The sequence below is a fragment of the Nilaparvata lugens genome, chromosome 2 (assembly GCF_014356525.2).
Source record: "Nilaparvata lugens isolate BPH chromosome 2, ASM1435652v1, whole genome shotgun sequence".
Classification (NCBI taxonomy): Eukaryota; Metazoa; Arthropoda; class Insecta; order Hemiptera; family Delphacidae; genus Nilaparvata; species Nilaparvata lugens.
The window spans coordinates 36,732,167-36,755,099 of NC_052505.1; the positions used below are offsets into that span (position 1 = coordinate 36,732,167).

The window sequence follows — 22,933 nt, forward strand, 5'->3', positions numbered from 1 at the left end:
ATCCACGCATCATTTGGGTTCAGTGGAGGCAGCCATTTTCAATTCATCGAATACAGTACCCCTAGAATTTGTTATATGGCGCAATTTCGCACAATCAAAAAACTCAAATAAAAACTTGTTTGTGTTTCAATATGATATCATTATCATATAGATATGATAATAATTTCCTCATAAATATGATGGAAATAATCGTCATTTTCAAACATTTATATAAAAATGTATTTTATGAGTTGTAAAGTAACTTTTGTAACACTATTTTATATTAATGATAATCATAAAATTGGTGACAGAATCAATTTAACAATATTTGATACACATTGGAGAGATTTTCTAATGGTGAAAAAATTATTCTCTTGCTTTCAGTTTTTTGACGGCTGGAAAAAGTTTGGTTTTAGAAGTTTTTTCAATATATTATTCAGAAAGATCCACAAAGTAAAGTGTTGATCATTTGATTTCTGAAGTGAGGAATTATTTAAAATCATGAGATAATTAAATATGGCTTAAGTTTCGTTATGATAAAACATTAATAATTTACATAGGCTTTTTGGTACCTATAGAAAAAGGTCTGGACACGCGGCCATTTATTGAATTTTGTTGAAAAGTTGTTCTTCTTGCTGTTAGCCTGAGCAGATGATCAGAATAACGTGTTATAAAAATATAATGAATATATTATAATACATTATATTGTATAAAAATAGTACCGATTGAAGGCTCAATATGGCCGAATTGACATTGTTGTCCTGACCAGTTTTTATAGACCTTGCTAATAGACAATAGTATATCAAGTAAATCAGTGGTTAAGAATAAACAAAAATCAAAATGAATTAAAATAAAAAGTGAACTCACTCTTTAATAGTAATTTAGCATAATCATTCAATATGAAATTTGAAAACTTTATAAAAGTGTAAAAAAATCCAAATTTATGTTTTGTACAGCAGCAGGAACAGTAACTCATCTCTATATAGGCCTACACCATAGTTGAAGCACAAGTCAATGATTATAGCAATATTGATTGTTTCAACCTGAAATTCACCATAACAGTTCAATATGCCTTATTGAGTTTTTATTAATTTCTTCAACTACTACCGCTCACTTCTGATTCCGATGATCTGTAGTAAGGATAAGCAGCATAGATAGTATGATAGGGGTTGTAGGGATTGGTGTAGCCATAGTAGGAAGAACCAAATTGCAAGTCAATCAGCTCGCCTGTGTATGGATTGATGGCGAACCCAGCACCGTAAGTGGGCCGCTTGATTGGTCCAAATCCTCCTCCAATGCCTATTCCGCTGTAGCTTCCTCCGCCGATTCCGAAACCTCCTCCACCAATTCCACCGATTCCTCCTCCGCCAATTCCTCCTCCTCCGATTCCTCCTCCTCCGATTCCGCCGATTCCTCCTCCTCCAATTCCGCCAATTCCACCGATTCCTCCACCAATTCCGCCGATTCCTCCAATTCCGCCGATTCCTCCAATACCACCGATTCCTCCTCCAATACCGCCGATTCCTCCTCCAATACCGCCGATTCCTCCTCCAATTCCGCCGAGTCCTCCACCCCCACCAACCGGCCCTGGAACTATCACTCCTCCTGAGTATATACCTCCTGAAGACAATCCTCCACCGGAATACAATCCTCCTCCGGAATACAGACCTCCTCCTGAAGATAATCCACCGCTAGAATACAATCCTCCTCCTGAGTAGAGTCCTCCTCCTGACGATAGTCCTCCTCCTGAGTAGAGTCCTCCTCCTGTGGATAATCCTCCTCCTGAAGACAGTCCTCCTGAGAGGCCGATTGAAGATAGTCCTCCGGCTGAGATACCACCGGATGCCTGACTTCCGCTGGACAGTGATGCTCCGAATCCCAGCTGCTTTTCATGGGCAAAACACACGTTGACGATGAACAGTAGAACAATTGATGCTTGGATCACCTGCAAAAATAACATTAGACATTTGTAGTGATTGATCAGATTTATTGAGAGATAAACCTCAGCTATTCATTTTGAAGTGAGATTTTGTTGTTGTGATGTGAACTTTAGACATTTCATAGTACTAAATTTGAGAATAGAAGACGCTTCAGGTTAGCGCCTGTTTTTTTCATTCCGCTATTATGTCTCAATGTATGTATGAATAAATATGGTAATTAGAAAGTACTCAAAATCAAAAACATACCCACACACAAAACAAGCACAATATGATGCCTCACCTCATAAATTAATTAAAATGGAATGCTTCAACATGGATTATGAATATTTGGTTGGCCTACATAGGAAAAAGTAAACTATTCTGGGAATATTAAAAATCAATCAGAGAGTAAGTTGAGTCGAAAATTTTTCAAAGATGGATGATTCAATATTAATATACATTATGGATGATAATATACCGTACAGTAAGGGAAGGATATTGGAATCAATTAACGTAACAAAATAATTTATATTTAAAAAATAATCTGAATTAGTGCTCTCATACTTATATTCTGACATATATTTATGTATTTCTTGCTTCTTCCCATTATATAAATATCACTTCAGACGAAACAGAACAATAAAAATATAAATGTACATAATATATTGAGGACAAAATAGTCATGAAAAAAATTGTGTGTGCATGGATGATAATAGCCTATCATGAGAAAAGAGCATCAGGAATTGGTTGAATTCTAAATTAAAAAAGAAGCTTCAACTTTATATCGATCAGTAATAATTGATTCATCCCATCAATAATAAGAAAAATATTCATCAATCAGTTCGGTATAAAACATTTTCAAAACTTGATGAGTTTAGATCAAAATACGATGAATAAATGCATGAATGTGTAACTAAAAATTAAATTTACTGGAAAGTAGTAATTTAGAAAAAAATATGAAGTTTGGAGTAACAGCATGCTAACAGAGAGCTAGAAATAGATAACATCCAAAAAAGCAGTATAAACATAATTTATTTTGAAATTTAAAAATTTGGCATCACTTTGGAAATTTATGTTAACTAGTCTGGAATAATTTAAATTTAAAAATTTGGCATCACTTTAGAAATTCATGTTAACTAGTCTGGAATAATAATTATAACAACCCGTTCAACTGAAACAAAATCTCTAAACTAAATATGTAGGTACCGTGTAAAATTCCATCAGAAAACGAAATTGAAAAAATATACGTTACAGAGTTCACTTTTTATTAGTATTACAGTACCGTAGTTATTGTAGAGTGAAAATATAATAGAAAATACCAATGAATTAAAATGAGTGTTATTCTGTTTAAAACAATACCCATTTTATGTAAAGTAATTTATTCATTATTTGATTGCAGCTTTATTGAAAATAATCAAGAAAGAAAGTTTGCACTTTTCTTAGGCCATATTGAATAAATTTGTTTCTTATTGAATTTTCGATTGATGTGGATAATTAATGGAAATTTAAAAGCAATATTACAGTATACAACAGTCAATTTCTAAAGAAAACAATTGACTTCATATAATTTTCAGATTTTTTATTTTGTATTATTATTGTGTCACTTCTAAAAGCTGTGCAAAGGCTAAAAACAAATTTCTACTGATGACATTTTTCAAAGTTTTTTGGATTGTATACTATTAAGCTATCAAAATAAAAAGTTTTTCAGGAAATAAAATTTTTCTCCGATCATCATTTTTTGAGATATGAGCGCCTGAAGTTTTTGCGACAGATCATTTCAAATTCGGTGAGAAATAAATCCATGAAATTTCTAGTATGAATTCTTTATGGTATGTTATTGATTGAATAAAACAAAAATTTTCTGAAAATATTAATTTTTGAGTAAGTTATTCAATTTTCAAAAAATAGCTCAACTAAAAGTTATTTATACACTGTAGTAATTTTTGATGAATTGAATAACTTTCTCAAAAATTGATATTTTCAGAAATTTTTGTTTTAGTCAATCATATGGAGAATTCATCCTCGAAATTTCATGAATTTATTTCTTACCGAATTTGAAATGACCTGTCCCAAAAATTTGCACTTTATGCGCTCATATATCAAAAATTAATGATCGGAGAAAATTTTTTTCCTGAGAAAACTTTTTCATTTTGATAACTTAAGAGCATTCAAATCGAAAAACTTTGAAAAATGTCAACAGTAGAGAGTTTTTTTAGCCTTTGCACAGCCTCAAGATACAAAGATATTTGTATTTCTAAAGATGATCATAGTTAAAAATTATATTTGTAGTTTATAATAGATTATAATGACATTGAATAAGCTATTGTCAAGAGTTATGGAATACTAGATTCAAAAGTCTACCAGGGTAAAAGATCCTATTTCTGATTTACTAGGGAAGTTCAATGTGAAAAATGTGTCTCGTGTTATTACTCACCACTTTGGCCATCATGTTGAAAGGCTGATAAGGTTCCTTGGACACTTCACCAAGAAGAGGAAACACAGAATTTGACAGCAAACTACCGGTTTAGTAGGATGTGATGTAGGATACAACGATCTGTTCACTTGTGCAGACTTCAAGCATATGAGGGAAAAATTGAAAGAATTTAAATAAAACCATCAGCATTTCATCATAAGCAATGAAATGGACTTTACTGTTAAATCGCTGATGACTGCTAATTGTTGTTTTTTTAGGAAATAAATAGTTTTTCCACAAAAGAAGTCAGTTTTACAAAAATACAATAGTACTCAAATTGAACAAGCATTGTTCTTCGGTCAATTCAGGTCAGGTCAGTGTTTGAAGGTGTGATTATTTTAGGGAAATTATTGTTATATATGGAAGTAGCAAGGCTTACATGGATTACGGTATTTAATTCATCCGAATAATATTTCGTTAGCTGTGCACTATATATAATATATTCTGAGCATTCTTTTTCTACTTCAACTTCTTCGATTATTCCCTATTAGGAATATGAAAAAGATGAAGGCCTATTGGAAATGAAAGCTACATACAATTTTCCATGTCACATTCAAAGCATGAACGTAGTAAGTAGGTAATAATCAGTTCAGGGTTTTTTTTTTTGATCAATTTTAATAAAATTTAAAAGAAGTACAAACATTTCAATATTTTGGTTTATTTTCATGAATTATGATAAAAATGAACTCATAAGTTTCATACGTTTATATGCTTATTCTATGAAGAAATTCAAGCATTGGACAAATAACATAGAAAGCGCAGCAAAATTGTATAATTATACCAAATTATCATGAATAAATAAAACTGATTGAATAAATAAAATATAATGATTGAATAAATAATACTTGATTGATTAAATAAAATAATTTCAAATCTATTCACATATTACTCATCATTACTTATAATTCTCAGGGATTCACTTTTTAAAAACAGAAGATTGATAAATATTTGGATTGCTCATGAATTTAATTCTATTAAATTATTTATTAAAGTAAAAAATTAGAGTAACTTATGTGCCTACTTTGTTGCATCTTTTATCTTCGATATTTCTACGATCTCTGAATTTTCCATTGCCATCTTTCCGCCTGGTGAATGACTAATACACAAAATTGTTACGAAAATTATGCATTTCTCATCAATTAACTTTTATACTGAACCTTTTAGATTTTACTATTCTACTACTGAAGTGAACCGGTGACTTCTTAAATGAGAAAAGAAACAAGAAGATTGATACATAATCATTGTGCTTTGCAAGGCAACATTATTTTGGTATTCAGTCGTTCAAGTATTAGCCACATGCACACGGTAATAAATCTGTGCTATTAGACAACAAATTAAGAGAAAAATTGATTGATTTTTTTTTCCGATTTTATTCATCTCAACTCATTACAGTAGCTGTAAGTACAACTTATCGTTCATTCTAAAATACCGAATTATAATTATTATAATAGTAGAGTAGCCTATCTATTAGATTAAATCATATTTGTAGAGAGTTAATCAAAGAGAGCTCTGAGGATAATCACGAACTCTATGAACAACTTATAATAATAATAATAAAATAATCTTCAACTCTTTTTCTATTAGAATTGATTATTTCTTCAACTCTAAAGGTGCGTACAGATTTACGCGCCGCGAACATGAGCAATTCACTTTTAATCAGCTGATGCCAAGCTTTTTATATCTGTATCTTACCGTTTCTGTAAAAATACAGATATAGTCAGCTGATTAGAAGTGAATTGCTCATGTTCGCGGCGCGTTTATCTGTACGCACCTCAAGGCTCAACTCACACTTACGCGACTCAAGTCGAGAAGAGAGTTCGAATCTAGTCTCTTCTCGACGCAGCATGTGTTTTCAAATGGCAAAGTCGCAGAGACTAGAATCGACTGGTTTTAGTGTCACCATTTGAAAACACATGCTGCGTCGAGAAGAGACTAGATTCGCAGTCTCTTCTCGACTTGAGTCGCGTAAGTGTGAGTTGAGTCTAATAGATTAATTCAAGGTAAAGATGAGGATTCTCAAAAATCTCTGAACAGACCATATAAAGACAGAAATATTAAATATGAAATTCTCATTGTGATTACAATCGCATCTCGGAATTATTTTACCATTACTTGATGTATTGATGTGTAAGAAGTTTATTTGAATGATAGAATCTGTCTGGGTAGGCCTAGTATTCTGAGAAGGTGATGTATTTCCAAATATGAAAACCCTGATTTTCTCTTGCCTCATCAAGGTTAGCCTACCTAGTACCCACGGCATATAGAAGAAGACGGTAGGTCTCACGCGCATGTTTGTGCTAAATTTCTAGTGTAGCTGACGTCATTTTATATCCAATCATCTGTTTTTCACAAATAAGTTTCATAGATTGCCAATAGGTGCTAAAAACCTCGGTTGGTGGCGATGACGCAATCTAGCTGGCTGGCCACTGCGCACACATTTCGTGACCCCTACAGTACCGTTTTCATCTAAATACCGTTCTCGTATCAACTATCAAAGAATTTAATCAGGAAAATGTATTAAGATTAATAAAAAAATTATGAAACACCAGGGGCGCTCATTTTGCACTGACTATAATTACTAACAATAATTATTGTTTCTTTTCAATACGGTATCTTTCCAATCTCACATCAATTCAGTGACGCTAATCGCTGAAGGCTATATTCGTCCACTTATTATTACCGGCACTTATTCTGCAGAGTAATTAAAATAATTTATGCATCCAGGCATCTCTTTTGAATGATGAAACATTTGATTTGTGAAAAAGTCTCCAATATTTTCTCAAAAAACGAATATGTTATCACGTTAACCTAAAACAGCCTATACAACGGCCGGAAAGTTCTGTACAAAGGCTTTATCACATACTTTCTTATGAATTTTTCCGGATTTTCATGAACTGGCTTGACAATATTGGAAGGCGGACTGTTGCTCACTGGAGAAGCAAGCGGTGTATCATCGCTACTGTCATGACCTCCACCTCCACCCCCACATAGCTCGTGGTCGTTGTACGAGTTATCATAGTTGTTGTCATCATAGTTTGAGTTTGAGTTGATATCAATGTCGTAGAGGTTGACGAATATGAAACGTCCCTCGGCGTCGACTGGAGCTGGAGCTTGCCTGGAGTGTGACTGGAAGTGACTGGAGAGGAGGCACTGGAGAAGTCTCCGTTTCAGCTTCTTCTTTTTCCTTTTGTTGATGCCGTGCTGATGGAAAAATCGGGCTTCTTCTTCGGCGTTCTGGTCAGCAAGGGTGGTCAGCACCCTCGCCGATGAGTCCAGTGCTGCGGGGGAAGGGGGATGTCGACCCTCGTCAGGAAATTGCAGGCAGGAGATGGCAGTGAACGTTGACAGCCATAGCAACAGGATGAAAGAACTCGTTATCTGTAGCAACAACACAATTCTCAAGAATGTATATTGATCTATCCACAAACGTTCAAGTGATAGAGAATGAATAAGAAACAATAATGTTTAAATAGTTGTTGAGGAACAACAGAAGATAATTTTATTAGAATCAGGTGTAATTTTGTAGAAATTATATTCATTTTTACAAATTGAAGTACCGGTAGGCCTATTTGTGAAAATTACGGTAATTAGAGCAATATTAGAACCAGAAGTCATCAGAGCTGATAGAGATGCTAATCATATTCCAATTAATAGATGAGGATTGAATAGATTGATTGATTTCTTCATTGAACCAGAATATTATTATATTGCAACTAAATTGCTATTTGTTGTGTTGGAACGCTAGCTCTGTATTTTTTCAAACTCTAATAAGTAGACTATACTAAGAACACCTTAAAGGTAATACTATATATAAATTTATCATTGAATCAAACACATTTGATGATTTATTAATTAATTACTGGGCATTGATGATCACAACCTGCATAAAGAATCACATCGGCGAATAAGTAATAAGTTCAGGATAAGCTATTGAAGTTTCTTATAAAGCATACCCATAGCTTTAGACTACTCTCTGGTGTTATCATCACATTAACACTCAATTGTTAATTTGAACTCACTACCAAATAATTATATTTGAATTCTTCTTATTCCAAATTCTAGTTTGTTGAGAAAATTTTCTCCCATTTCCAACTGAAGCACTTGTTATTCAAAATTCTTCCTGGTCATGATTGTTATGAAAGCAGATCACAAATTAATATTGAAATAATTTGTTGAAAATATCGTATTCGTTTATAATAAGAACACTAAGTGACACAAGTCTAGTCATTTGGTATTCTTCCTGGTCCAAAATTGAGGAATGAACAATTTTTTATATGAAAGCTAACACAAATTGAAAATAAATTCCGAATGCGGAGAATGTGTACAAAATAAATACCGGTACTTTATTGTGATTGAATGCGCTTCCGTCAAAAACTTACTTTGAAACAAGTTTGTCAAATTAAGAATGTTTTAGTAATATTATTATCAAAACTCTATACAGGTTTCGAGAATTAGTAGGCTGCATAACACCAAAAATAGCTTGCAAAAACTCGCTTTTTAATTCACTTAGCCTGCACCGATGAATGTTACCCAACAACTTGATGAAATTGCAAATTATAAAAATAAATAGGAGGGAGTCCCGGAGTTGTGTCGTGATTCGAGCCACCTTATAAAAACGGAGTGAATATTTCAAACGATCAGTAACATTTTATTAGCGAAATAATTATATGAAAAACACGATCTTTGCATTCATTTTTTTCAAGTTACTACAGTACGGTAGTAAATTATAATCTTTGTTATTGAATTTATAAAATAAATTATTTAAAAAATGATAATAATAGGCTACTATCCACGTACCATTAGTATTGTAGCAGTAGCAGAAATAGTATAATTCAACATTCCACTTTCATGAGTTCCATATTATGTCACTGAGCTCCAAATATATCATTCGTAAATGAATGTACGGATATAAAAACTATTGTACAAATAAGTGCAGATTGGAAATGCAATAGGCTACATTAGAGATTGAAAAACAGTGTTCTTGATATAAATAGAATACTGTACCTAAAACGAAATAGATACCGTAGGTAACGAAATAAACCTTTATTAAAGCTAGATTAACGAAAAAGACTCAATCAACTTATAACTAGCAACCAGTAAATGTCAATTGGGGATCTGAATGGCATTTTTATCTGTTACGAATAAATAATTCCGGCATATTCAGTATTTCAGATATAATCAACAGATATAATTAGCTGGCTCAAGACTGATGATTGGTGAGAGGTTGCCCAGCACTCTGATCAAAAAGTGGAAGAATCACAAAAAAAGTTGAACCGAGTCACGTTCAACAAGATCAGCTTGTACTCGCTTGCTTCCTATTCATCCTATATTATACAGAAAGCCTTCTCCAAGGCTAATTAGGAGTAAATATCCTGAGGCCTCTACTTGTCTTGAGTTTTGTCATGACTGACTAGTAATTTATTCGCACTAAATTATGAGTCCATGGTAGAGTGATTCTACTGCTGAAGGATATTTTCTCAGTCAGTTGAAAAATATATCATTATTCACAGAACGATTTAGGGTCTGCAATGATTGTATAAAATACATTGAAAAACAACGGAAGAGTGGAAGCTTAAAGTACTTATTAATGTTTCATTATGAATATAATATTATCCTTAACTGAACTAATATTTTTTCCTCATCACTATTTTTGCATATTATTATTATTGATATTGATTCTTCATCACTTTATTACTATTATTGCTAAGCAGATAGATGCATTTTTGTAATTTTCATAATAAATTCAGATTAGGCGAATATTATTAGCTACTACAGTAAATACGAATCGAATGTTGCAAATTTATTACGCCATTGTTAATATGTTATCCGCAATAAAAAAAATAATCCGAAATAAAATAGAATATTGGCCGTTTCTAGAATTATTACCATTCTATTAGAGATTCGCTTAGTACTTTTAGTGCCTTGTAATTGGAGCTAATTCATTGTAGCCATTTTCCTTTTTCAAAAAGAATATGTCAGCGGAAATCAGACAAGCCCAAGCCGAAAGTTGAAATCTTTTTTGAATCCTTCAATTCTAAGTAAATTAATACAGTAGCGAATTATGGTGAAGGTAGGCTAGAAGAAATGAATGCAATAATTATAGTAATAAAAACACCTTGACTATAACTAAATTGAGATTCACGTTAGTAAGTGGAAATGATAGCAACGCAATGTTGCCACTTTTCCGATTTCTACAGTCCTGTTCAGAGCTAAGATTTAAGTTATCCCGGTATATATGACTATAATAAGAACACCCTAAAGAACTTTATATGATAATCTATATGATATAGAACTTTATATGGGCTAATAGTAATTATTGTTGATTCTTGTTAATAATGATCAGTTATATCTCAAATATATTAGGCTATTCACCATGAAAAAAATCTTTTCATGATTCAATAATAAACTTTCATAATTCAGATTATGAAATATTCTGGTAATCCAAATATTTTTTGTAGGTTTTGAACGATTTGATAACGGTGGGAAGGTAGAAAAGGATAGAGCTGGACATGCTTTGTCTAATAATATAACATGCATGGGTAGCAAACGGACGTTAATCAGGTGCTGACCACTGCTGACTTAATAACTTGAATTTCACTAAAGAATGAATTGATTCTCAAAGTTTTTTAAATATCTTTCATCAATCTATATAATTATTTATTCAATCTATATGGTTGATTTCATTTATTCTTATCTGGTGTATTTCAAAATACAACAGATTATAAATATCTCTAACAATTGGAAATATTTAGAAAAACTAAACAAAACGGCTACGGTGGTAATTAACTTCAAAATTAAAACTAAGAAACATTTTTGCACGTCTAGCAATAATGCAGCATGAGAGCGTGATATCCGATATGGTTCAGTTTCTTTGTTTTTCAACTAACACAAACCTTTATGAGAACATAATAAAATTTGTTTTATCAAAAAAGACTGTTGAATGAAATCCACTATAGAGTTTTAGAAATGTATTATTAAATTTCCAAAATCATAAATTTGGAATTAAAAGCTCAGTAAATAGCTTGATAATGTTGTCTTGATACTCATAAATAAAAATATGAAAATTGATATTTCACTCACCTGAATGTTCATGGCGTCTTATCCCGGCACTAACTGACTGTGGAATGACACACTCTTGTCGTAAAGTTATGAAAGTAAAGTATTTGTATGCAATATAGTTGGGAGTTTGGGACTGGGATCAGGACTTCCCACGCGGAAGCTGGCTGCTAGACGAGAGTGTTTGACCCTAATATGGTGAGATTCACTTCAAACTGACAGCGTTGGTTGACGGTGTTATTCATAAGAAATGCTAGAAGTGAATCTCAGTAAAGAGGCCAGGTATGGAGCAGCGTGATTGCGCCATAACATCTCCAGAGTTGAGAATAATGTTTTCAGATCCAAGATGCTGATTTGCAACTTAATAAGTGGTTTACACATATCAAGAGGCTGGGGCCGATCGCTTTGCAGCCTACAATAGATTCTGACAAATTTAGATTTCGTAATTATTATCATTATTTCACTTGCAAAGTTGAATCACCAAATCGAACTGAATTGGGATGAGGTTGCGAAATTGTTTGAATAAGTTAGTAGATTGAAAGAAGTCGTGAGAGAGATCTAGCGTTCTTGAGGATAATGGATATACGTGTCATTATAATACAACATGAAAGATGTTCTGTTGTATTATGTTAATCTGTATCTTATTAAAGTTCAAACCTTAGTGTTAAATACATATCAAATAGTTTAATAAAACAGTTACTTGATAAGCTATTTGCAACAATATTTACAATCGTTATCCAAATAGACTTTGATTGGAATAAAAAAATGATAAATTTATGATTCAAAACAGAAAAATCCATGAATCAAACATCATTAATGAATATTATAAATTAATTTTAGTGAAAGCTTGCTAGAATAGTGGGCTACCACCAAATAATTTTGAATGACAATATTCCAATTGAATGTCATACATATTTATGCTCCAGATAAATAAATTGGTGTAAGTACATTTAAGAAATAAGTACGGTACATAAAGAAATTTGACTGCAATGTTGCTCTTTCGCAGAATTTTAGTGATATATATAGTGATAGTTTATCGTTTGAATTCCTTACTCAAAATAGGATTCAAAATAACGAAGATCCACTAATAAATATCAATTTTTCACGTAGGTTTTTTGTTCTTCGAATATTATTCATTTTCAAATTTAACTATTTCTTGGATGTTTTCTAGAATATCAAATAGTCAGGGGAAATGAAATTCGAGTTTCATTTTTTTATCTGACCAGAAAGTGTCTTGCAAGCTGCTTTGGGCTATTGGCTCATTGACAAGATTCCAATTCCTTCCAACTCTAATGATATGCATTATAAAATAATTGAAGGTGCGATTCCTCGTTTGCTCTAGTCTGGTAGTTAATCAAACCAGCTGCAGCAAAAAGTAGAGCTGGCCAGTTTCTCATTGCTGATAATTCCATATCGATAAGCAAGTTATAACTAACAGAGCTAGCTCTTCCTTCTGATTTCTCGCTATTAAATTCAAGATTACATATTGGAGACTCCATAAATAGGCTACTTCCTACTCAAGTTACAGTGTCAAACGCATACTCATACAAGATTGAGCTTCAAATATTAAATTTTAATTGTTGCAGTAAGACAGCTTGGAAATTCTAGTGGAATGTCTTCATTAGAAAGATGACTTTGCAAACCAAGAATAATTAAAGATTTGTAAACTACGAGACTTTTGGAAAAATATAACATTTTATTCAATCATCAATAACATTGATTGATTCGTAAAGAAAAACATCAACTTTCTGTAATTATTTTTTTAAAAATACTCTTTTAAAAAATTCCAAGTGAATATTCAGCCTTATTACAATCCTTCTAGTCTACAGATGAAAATAAATTGAAAATTGCATTTGTTCAAATAAATAGAAAACATCCTTCTAGTATTTCAAAGTGTTTGGGGATAGATGGGTCACTGAAAAATAGAAAGCTACTCAAGTTATACTGTTTATTATAAACAAGAAGTAAACGCATAAATTAGTATGCAGTTGAACACAATATATTCTAATAATGTACTTTGGCTTCATCCATAACATTAATACACTGTGGATGTTAGAAAAAAATTCTCATAATTATTAGAACTTAAGGGAATAGTTGCTTAAAATTTTAAAGTGACACCTAATTTTTTTCAAATCCCTACATTATTTGGATCCAGATAAACAATGGACTCCGATCAATTTAATAGGAAGACATAAAACCTGAAACCTTTTAAATGAAAACCTATAGTATTTCATCAATTTCTATAATTGGTCTACACATTTCACGTGGATTTTCAAATGAATAACATTCCTAGCATAGTAATACTGTAAGATTTAAACTCTTTTGTAGAATTGTAGAATTTCCTTTTCTAGAGAAATCCTGATTGAGAGAACCGGATTTAGAGGTGATAACCATTTCCAGTTGTTCGTTACTTTGGTTCCTCAACAATTCCCATAGTGCTATTCTAAACAATGGCAAAATTCTCCAAAATAAATTGCTCAACATTCTCCTACTTTTAGCAAATTGAAACAATGCAATAAAATAATTTTGAATTGGTTTGTGAAATGAGAACTTTATTTGAGAAGCTGAAGTTTCAGAAACTATTTATGGTCTAATAAGTAGGGAAAGCATTCTCTCCAAACTTGAATAGATTTAGTCAAAAAAGAGGTATATTCTATTGAATGCAATCCAAGCATTTTTACGAATTAGGTCAAGACAACTGAATGGATTGAATTAATTAGAGTACCGTATGAGAGGAAACAATGCTAATAAATGGAATACAAAATTCATTGTTTATATCCATCACTAATACTTCATAGCAGGGAGTTCTAAATTCTATTATCAGTATACAATGCAAATTAATTGAATTGAGAATATTTCTATTTTATCCATCAATGACATTATTAAATCTAACAAAAATATAATTTAAATCTTACTGCATTGTTATGCTAGGAATGTGAATCATATAAGCGAAAATGAATCCATCAATAACACTTTGGAGGGAAAATTCTAATATTCTACTCGATTCAGAATATTTCCATTGTGATAGAACTTGAGAAAGTGAGCATTTGATAATTTCATAACTGGATTGAGAATTTAGTATGATATAGCTATCAAGAAATTGAATTTAGACCATAAACTAATGTTCAGCTCGAAAATTAATGTTTATGGTTATCGACCATTAAAATTTTCGATTTCATCATTTTCAATTTGAATTTTCTATTATCAAATGTGTTCTTCCCAAAATGAAAGAATCAAGATTAAAATATAGTGTTAATATATAACGCATTTTTTTTAGTTTTCTTGAAAATTCAATATACGGTTGCCAATGTTAAAAGAATGCAAAAGGCAAACCTTCGAACACACAAAAAAAGTAAGTTACAGCGTTTATTGGAATGAAATCGTGTTATGTCAAGAAGTTAAATCTCTATTGTTAATTGGAATATGAGTTATAATTTTTTATCAATAACAACTTCTATGTTTCTATTTACATTTGGAAGCAATGTCTTCAAAATTTGTTCATTTATACAGTTCTATAACTACAGTAATACAAACACTTCTGGCTGTCATCAATTCATATTTACCTAATTAAAAAATATAAGTCAATTTACAAAACACATTCAGACAATCAAAAACATACAGAATCTATAATAATACAGAATAATATTCACATTCACTTCAAAAATAAAAATTCTGACTATCAAGCTGGTACGCCCTCAAACACATTTTAATCTAAGGGAAGCTTTCAACTAAAATATAACTTTTATAACGTTCAAGGAGTTTATCATGAGAAATATTATTTTATTGAATAGCAGATAAATTCATCTCTTAGGATATGCTCCTATCTTCTTCTATCTTCTTCTATCTATCTTCATCGACGGGTATGGTATCAGCTTACAACGTTTCATACTTTCAATCTTGATATTGTGTTTTTAAATGGTAGATTTACTGAAATAATCTTCTATAGTGAGGTTCACGTTATAATGGCAGTATTTGATTAAAATTGGTGTTGCTAACCTTGACTATCATTCAAAAAATCAGATAGTGCTATCCTTTTCTAGCTCCGCAACGTTGCTAGCTCGTTTTTCAACGAGACATGTAGAAATATAATTAACAAAATATTCATTTAATCTCAATTATGAACATTTATTATTAAATCATTGAAAGATTGAATCTTAACGATCATTGAAAGTCGAGTAAAATATAATTGATTATATTTAACAGGAATAGACAGTTATTATTACATCAGATATACCGGTATCAGCTGCTGAGAAGGAAGTGGCAAGGCAGAGAATCGGCAACGATGTTCTCCTATCCTTCTTCACTGCCATTTTAACGTGGACCTCACTATAAGGTTGAAGTTTTCAACTTTGGAAAATTATATCTACCTGAATGGTAGATCAGTTTTCTTACTGAGTGTTGTTATATTGAAATTGAAACACAATCTGGGCTTCTAGGGCATTGAGGTTCTATGCCCAAACAAATATGACGTTTTTGAATGGTTGATATAACACGTATTGAGAGATGTTCCACAATTGAATTCATAATTTAGGATTGCAGAGAAACAAATATTATGCTTGTGAATGATAATTTAAATCACGAAAATTCTGATTAAAAGTTTTTAGTAATAGTTTTTTTTAATACCACACTAGCACATATTTCTTGCCGGTTCCAGCCGAGTAGAGGCGCTTGTAGTAGACCCGTCTCGAGCGCCGGTAGGGCTTGTAGTAGGAGTAGGATGAGCTGATCCGCTTGGTGGGAGGGCGGTACACGTACTTAACCATGGTTTTGTAGTAGGAAGGCCCCGCCACGTAATAGCCGGCTTGCACCATCACAGTGAACAGTGTGGCTAGCAGAGTTAGAATCGCCTGTGGAAATAACAAAATATGAATAATCTATATCTATAATATAATAAAGGAAAGAATTAGCTTATACACGTACGGGATGGGAAATTCACGAATGACGCACCATCACGTCTGAAGTACTGATTAACTTGAAATTTTGCATATAGATTCTTAATTTACCGAAAATGGTTATAGGCCTATTTTCAATTCTTCAAGATTTCTATTCCATTTTCTATCCCTGTTACTCTATTGTAAGTGTGTGGAGATTCATTTCCAATAAAAGGAAATTCTGTTTTGTCGCACAAAGTTGATAGCCCTACTCAATCTGTAGGCTATACACACGGCAAAGCAAGTTGATTATCCATGAGGTGTGTAACATTCTGTGTGGATTCGCTCGTTTTATGAACACAATGTCTTTTACCATACAACAACAGGTTTTCTTAATAAGCAAGGATTTATAACCTCCAGACTTTACATCGCATTGTTGTGGGGCTACATCAAGTCCGAGGTCTTCAGAAACAATCTTCACAATATTGACTAACTTAAAGCCAATATTACAGGCATAATTACAAATGTTTCCAGTGCCACACTCGAAAAGGTTTCTGCTAATATGGTGAAAAAGAGTCAAAGAGTAAATAATAACCTCAATGTTATTCAAAATGGATGTCTACCACATCATCTTCACTAAAAAAATAATAGTCAAGTATCTTCATTGATGTAAAAATCGGGCATCAAAGACAAACAAATTAGTAATAAAATGGAATATCAATAATTTATTGTATAATAGAAAATGAAAAAAAGAACATAATATGAAATCTCCTCCAACATATCCACCAGCACCAATCCGACTATAATTCATGAGAGTGACAGTTCAAAATCTATTATTAGTCCAGGCAACGAATGCTCAAATAAAGGATATAGAGGGAAAAGTTTGGAACAAAATTTTCAACTCCACTGCTCTTTTAAGGATAGTTAGAGGATTAACATATCAAAAGTCCTCACCTCTACCCCCTGTGCTAAAGGGGTGGGGTGGTTTGAAAGTACCATTTTTTCATGTTTCGCATATATCCCGGAAACTACGCATCTTATGAACATTTGTATTCCATGCAAAATTGAAGCTTACAAAATTACCAACAAGTTTTGTCCTTTACATTTTTCCCATAACTCTCATAGTTTCTGAGATATCCGCCCATGAAGGTGAGACATTTTTTGAAAAAACACTTCTGCCTTCAATTTTTTCATCTTTTCGGCCTTATAATTTTTCAACGATTGATGAAAAAAATCCGTGCTTATTATGAGCTCATAGAGCATCAAATTATCTTCAATCTGATGTATATTTTCACTATTTTACGCATTTCCCTATGACTTTTGCAGCAGTTTTAGTATTGAGAGTGAAATTTTCTGTTCAGCAACAATAGATCAGTTGACAATGCAATTTGAAGGGAATGGTTGGAACACAATTTTCGACTTCACAGCTTTGTTGAAACTAGTTTGGAGGTGAGCATATAAAAAATCCCAACCCCCACATCATACTGAAGGGATGAGAGTAGTTTGAAAGTTGCATTTTCCACTTATTACTTACATGCTTAGGCGTATATCTTGGAAACAATGTGTTATATTGACATAATCAACTGCATAAAGATGAAGCTTGATAAATTTCCTACAAGTTTTTTCTGTTAGAGGTTTTCTATTGTTCCATCAATTGTTGAAAAGTTATAAGACTTGAAAGAGCGAAAAAATGGAAGAAAAACTGGTTTTTCGAAAATGCATCACTTTAGAACATAAATAACTCGAAAAGTATAGGATTTATCGAAAACATCTAACAGACAAAACTTGTAGGAAATTTATTAAGCTTCATCTTTATGCAGTTGATTATGTCAATATAACACATTATTGTTTCCAAGATAACACTAAAACTGATGCAAAAGTCGTAGGGAAATGCGTAAAATAGTGAAAATATACATCAGATTGAAGATAATTTGATGCTCTATCAGCTCATAATCAGCACGAATTTTTTTCATCAATCGATGGAAAATTATAAGGCCAAAAATGAAAAAATTGAAGGCAGAAGTGTTTTTTCAAAAAATGTCTCACCTTCATGGGCGGATATCTCAGAAACTATGAGAGATATGGGAAAAATGTAAAGGACAAAACTTGTTGGTAATTTTGTAAGCTTCAATTTTGCATGAAATACAAATGTTCATAAGATGCATAGTTTCCGAGATATATGCAAAAAATGGTACTTTCAAACCACCCCACCCCTTTAGCACAGGGGGTAGAGGTGAGGACTTTTGATATGTTAATCCTCTAACTATCCTTAAGAGAGCTGTGGAGTTGAAAATTGTGTTCCAATCTTTCCCCTGTATAATTTTTCGTTGACTGGACTATATGTATTGTGATCTTTTGATATTTTGTCAGCTTTTTTATATTGACAAAAAGTTCATGGACTAGACTAGAACATAAACATTCTCCAGTCTATGAACATTTCAAAGTTCTGTAAACGAGGTCGCCACCTGGATTACAGCGGTGAATAGACATATAAGCACTGCAGTTTCTGGTAGATTCTGATCTAGCGAGAAATAATTCAAGTGCGGTACATAGCAAAACGTTTGTGGCTGTGACGAAATAACCAAATTACACTTTATCAAAGCATGGTAATAACAAGTGAGGAGCCGATTTGAGTAACACGGTAGGTGTAACTCACCAAACCTCCTTATTCAAATAGTCGCTTACTTAATATGCCCGACATACATGTTCCTAGTCATAATACCGTAATAAAAACTGCACATTATGTATCCACATACAATTTAGTGTGTAGCAATGTATGATAACCGCAACTTGACCACCCGAGGAAGTTACAGTACAGGAAAAACTGTAGGAAGTTACTGTGTCTACTCTTGACTCTTGACAGTGAAAGTAAGATGGCGGCTTTCTCTGAGCGCCGTTTGATACCGATATGGACCGCAACCGGAATTCGAGATGATGTTTGATAGATAAGCTTCCGAAATGAAAGGCGCTACTTGATTGGTCCAAGGTCGGCAATCAGCAATGCCACTTGATATTCGGTTGCGCCGATTACATTTGTGATCGTTCTCGTTGCATAACTCAACCTGAGCCGGTTCCTTGCCACTTTGTCGCGTTCGAGTTTATTGTCTTACAGTAGCTTGTGTTTTGTGAAGTGTTTATAGTCTTCTAATGGGATTGAATAATAGAGTTGAAATTCAGAATTGAAGCGATATTGGATGGATTCATTATGAAATTGACTATATTTTGGGAATGTTAGGTACTGTTTATAAAATATTGGGAAAACAGTTTTGGGCTGTTATGCCTGTTGCTCTCCCCTGGTCATATTCAAATGATTCAAAATTGAATAAATAAATGGTTGTTTAGTAATCAAAAACAATGTCTCTTGATACTTGCTTCAAATTTATGAATATAATTACTTCAACAGAAATATTTATTCAAAGAAAAACAGATTAATCGACGTAGGTATCCAATCTTCAGAAGGAGGAGAGTTATAGCCATAAACCTAATAAAAATTTATCCAATCTTCAATAGGAGAAGTGTTCTAGCCCTTCAACCTACTATAAAATCCGCATTATTGTCAAGATGCCACAAATTAAAAATCAACATCTAAATACCAATTTTGAAAAAGTTAAAGCCAATTTTCTTCTACTTTGATTCAAAAATGACGGCTTGATATTCAGTTATAATAAACTACATTTTATAATGGATTCATGTATCCAGTGTACGAAAAGCTTTTGCATCTAGCACAGAGCTTGTGAGGATTTTTTATGGAGCTGGCCCAAATCATACATAGTCTATACTATAATATAGGAAAGAACTGGCTTATACACGTACTGGAAAGGAAAATTATGTTTGACGCATCATCACGTCTGAACTATACTGGACTGATTAACTTGAAATTTTGCATATAGATTCTTAACTAATCGAGGATGGTAATAGGCCTATTCTCAATTCTTCAAGATTTCATTACGGTACGTCAAGTTTTAAAATGGACCCTTGCGGAGCACGGGTTACCTGCTAGTTCAATAATAAATTTAATTCATTCAAAAACAGTATTATATTAATTAGTTTAAAATACAGGTTATTCACTCAAATACAGTAACTGTAGAAAAATACTTAAGACGTGACTCCTCCTTGAGAGTACTGAGAATACCAATAGAGATTATTTCTCTCGTGAAATGTATCATGCTGAATGGTAACCTATGTTTACACTCGTGACTTCAACTGTACTGCTGTACTGTATCTATCCATTCTTCTCTTTTTTCAAACACATACAACTTGGGAGGTTGAAGCAAACCCTTATTAGCATAATATGAAGGCAAGTACATGGCTTACAGCACACCATAGAGACTCATGAGTTCATGAGCATCGGATATTGTTAGGCATTTGCACGAGAGAAGCTTTCACCTTTCGTGAGCATGGACTCTATTAGCTTTCGTTTCATTCCCAAACCAACCAAGTACTAAGGTCAAAAGCTCGAAAAAAGTACCGCCCACTTTCTACAACTAATTGCCGAAAACTGTGATCACACCGGAGATAAATGGAGAAAAATATTTTTTGGAAATTGAGATGAGTTATTGCCAAACCTTTTCGATGAGATCGGCAATTAGCTTCAACGTTTCAAAGGTCTCCAATTTGAGTTTCGAGTTTCATTTTGTTAGGAAGTGCGGTTCGAAATCGGTGTTTGGAATTTTGATACTTAAGATAGAGAGCCTGGGAAAAGTCTGAACATAGTACTCAAAAACATCGTTGTGTAGGCTATTTGAGAGTCGAGGATAGAAAAGCTCGATTGAGGTAGGCTCAATGTCATAGTCTACATTTTAAGTGAAATGTCAAGATTTCAAACTGAGTTTGATTCATCATTATTGAATAACTAGTAGTTCTGTGAACAGTAGACCTCGCGCTCAGTAAGTTACATTGACCTGTTGTTATGTTTTCTCAAAAATTAATAAATAGTTTATCAAATAAAAATGTCTAGAAAACATCCTAAATAAACATAGAGCTTTCCCTTTCTGACCTATCGTACCGTGCCGTGTCGTCCCGGAATGTGAGTGTGAGCGCTGTTATCAGGTCTGGCTGCAACTGTCTACTAACGTTGATGGAAAGATACATTTTCAAGATGTTCGATGTTTTTGAACGGGTAGTATTATAGTCCACTAAACAGCTGATTTATGATGAATAATTCTATAGTCTGATTTTCACTCTAATATTAGCGTATGAAGGAGGCTCCTTTTCTCTTTTATATTATCCTTGAAATGCAAAATTTCCAAAAACCTTGTATATACGTCGACGCGCAATTTAAAAAGGAACATACCTGTCAAATTTCATGAAAATCTATTACCGCGTTTCGCCGTAAATGCGCAACATATAAACATTTAAACATAAAGAGAAATGCCAAACCGTCGACTTGAATCTTAGACCTCACTTCGCTCGGTCAATTAATAAGTGTTTTTATGTAGTAGCAAAAGAGAACATCAAATGCATCACAACGTCAAATGGTAACAAAAAAAGTAGACACCAAGATCCCTGAGGAACACCATGCTTCACTGGTAGATATGTTATTTTACGAAACGAACACACTCATTCAAATGAGACTTGATTGATAATTTAAAGTAAAATACAATCAAGTTATGATTGCAGAACTAGAACTTGAACTATTGAGCTATAAAACTCTATAGAACTTAACTATGAGCTAGAACTTGAACTTCAATGTACATTATTATGGATAAAGTATATTCGTGCACAATACTCCTACTTGTGATGTTTCCTCTATATTTCTTCCCATCGGCTGATCTGTGTCCATCGTATTCTTTTATTCAAAATTGGATCATTTCAACGCAAAAACTAGCCAAAAAATAATTTTCTAAATGAGCTAAAAGAGCAGAGGTTGATTTCACTGTCACTTTTTATTACAGGAAACTATAAAAGCAATGACCTTATTTTGAATGCTTCAGCCAATTTCATATTTGTTAAATTTAATTTTCTCAAATTATTATGCACTAATTGACAGGGAAGAGAATATCAGAGGACAGAGAGGAAAGGAAGGAGAAATCATGTATGGACCTGACCTAGGGGAGAATACTGATGATGATTATGATGATGATGATTAATAGGGAAGTAAATGCTCATTATGCAAGTTGCAAATTTAATAGCTTCTTAGAAAATTCGACAACAGAATAGAATTTGATAAGCAAGTAAGAAATAGAATATAGAATTTACACTTTCCAGATGAGCGGTTTGAAATTGTATTACGTCGATACTCATAAATGCAATGGAAGACACATTTTGATGCGGTTAATTAATAGTCGATGCGGTTAATAGTCGATGGATGATACCTTTCAATTTCAGAACATGTCAAAATACGACATAATAAACACAACAAGGAAAACTACATTAAATCAACTGCGACAGGATTAAAGCAATAGAACCGCTTGTCAACTAATGAAAAGAGTTTTACTAGTAGGATTTACATTATTTACTCGGCTGGGTCAAGTTCAAATAAGTGGATGTGACTTCAACTTGATTCCAGACTTGAACTTGAACTGCTATAAAACAATGCATCACTACTTTCTTATCCAACATTAGATCATCAGCCAGTTTTTCGGCGATTAGCTGATCCATCCAATTCTATTACAGCGAATCAGGCGATTTCAACT

At 32.8% G+C, this 22,933-nt stretch overlaps 3 protein-coding genes across 6 annotated transcripts in view; all 3 read right to left on the reverse strand.

Annotated features, from left to right (window-relative positions):
* Positions 1 to 822: 822 nt before the first annotated feature.
* On the reverse strand, positions 823 to 4,507 carry LOC111049272 (acanthoscurrin-1). 3 transcript variants are annotated; one of them, XM_039421114.1, is made up of 3 exons: positions 4,333 to 4,507; positions 1,516 to 1,924; positions 823 to 1,353 (listed from the first exon to the last, which is right to left on the reverse strand). In XM_039421114.1, exons 1-3 carry the CDS (start codon positions 4,345 to 4,347, stop codon positions 1,076 to 1,078), a joined length of 702 nt encoding a protein of 233 aa, XP_039277048.1. In that variant the 5' UTR covers positions 4,348 to 4,507; the 3' UTR covers positions 823 to 1,075. The 3 variants fall into 3 exon arrangements, with proteins under 3 accessions (XP_039277048.1, XP_039277047.1, XP_022191002.2); XM_039421113.1 differs by having other exon boundaries at positions 823 to 1,711; positions 1,748 to 1,924; positions 4,333 to 4,494; XM_022335310.2 differs by having other exon boundaries at positions 823 to 1,924.
* Positions 4,508 to 6,251: 1,744 nt separating this feature from the next.
* Positions 6,252 to 9,345, reverse strand: LOC111049264. Its single transcript, XM_039421115.1, has 2 exons — positions 9,169 to 9,345; positions 6,252 to 7,749 (listed from the first exon to the last, which is right to left on the reverse strand). Exons 1-2 carry the CDS (start codon positions 9,208 to 9,210, stop codon positions 7,180 to 7,182), a joined length of 612 nt encoding a protein of 203 aa, XP_039277049.1. The 5' UTR covers positions 9,211 to 9,345; the 3' UTR covers positions 6,252 to 7,179.
* A 4,013-nt stretch (positions 9,346 to 13,358) lies between these two features.
* Positions 13,359 to 22,933, reverse strand: part of LOC111049271 (G patch domain and ankyrin repeat-containing protein 1 homolog) — a 92,141-nt gene continuing 82,566 nt past the window's right edge. For both annotated transcript variants that reach the window (XR_005570474.1, XM_039421119.1), the window contains one exon: positions 13,359 to 16,274. Coding sequence is in view for 1 of the 2 variants with exons in the window: in XM_039421119.1 (XP_039277053.1) it covers positions 16,044 to 16,274 (231 nt within the window). In the remaining variant the exon portion in view is untranslated. The remainder of the gene's footprint in view (positions 16,275 to 22,933) is intronic.

Excerpts from the sequence above, each read along its gene's own strand:
- LOC111049264 (XM_039421115.1), bottom strand. The coding sequence starts at position 9,210 with ATGTTGAATTATACTATTTCTGCTACTGCTACAATACTAATG. Across the intron at positions 7,750-9,168 it reads CTACTGCTACAATACTAATG|ATAACGAGTTCTTTCATCCT; the intron begins GTACGTGGATAG and ends TTGTTGCTACAG.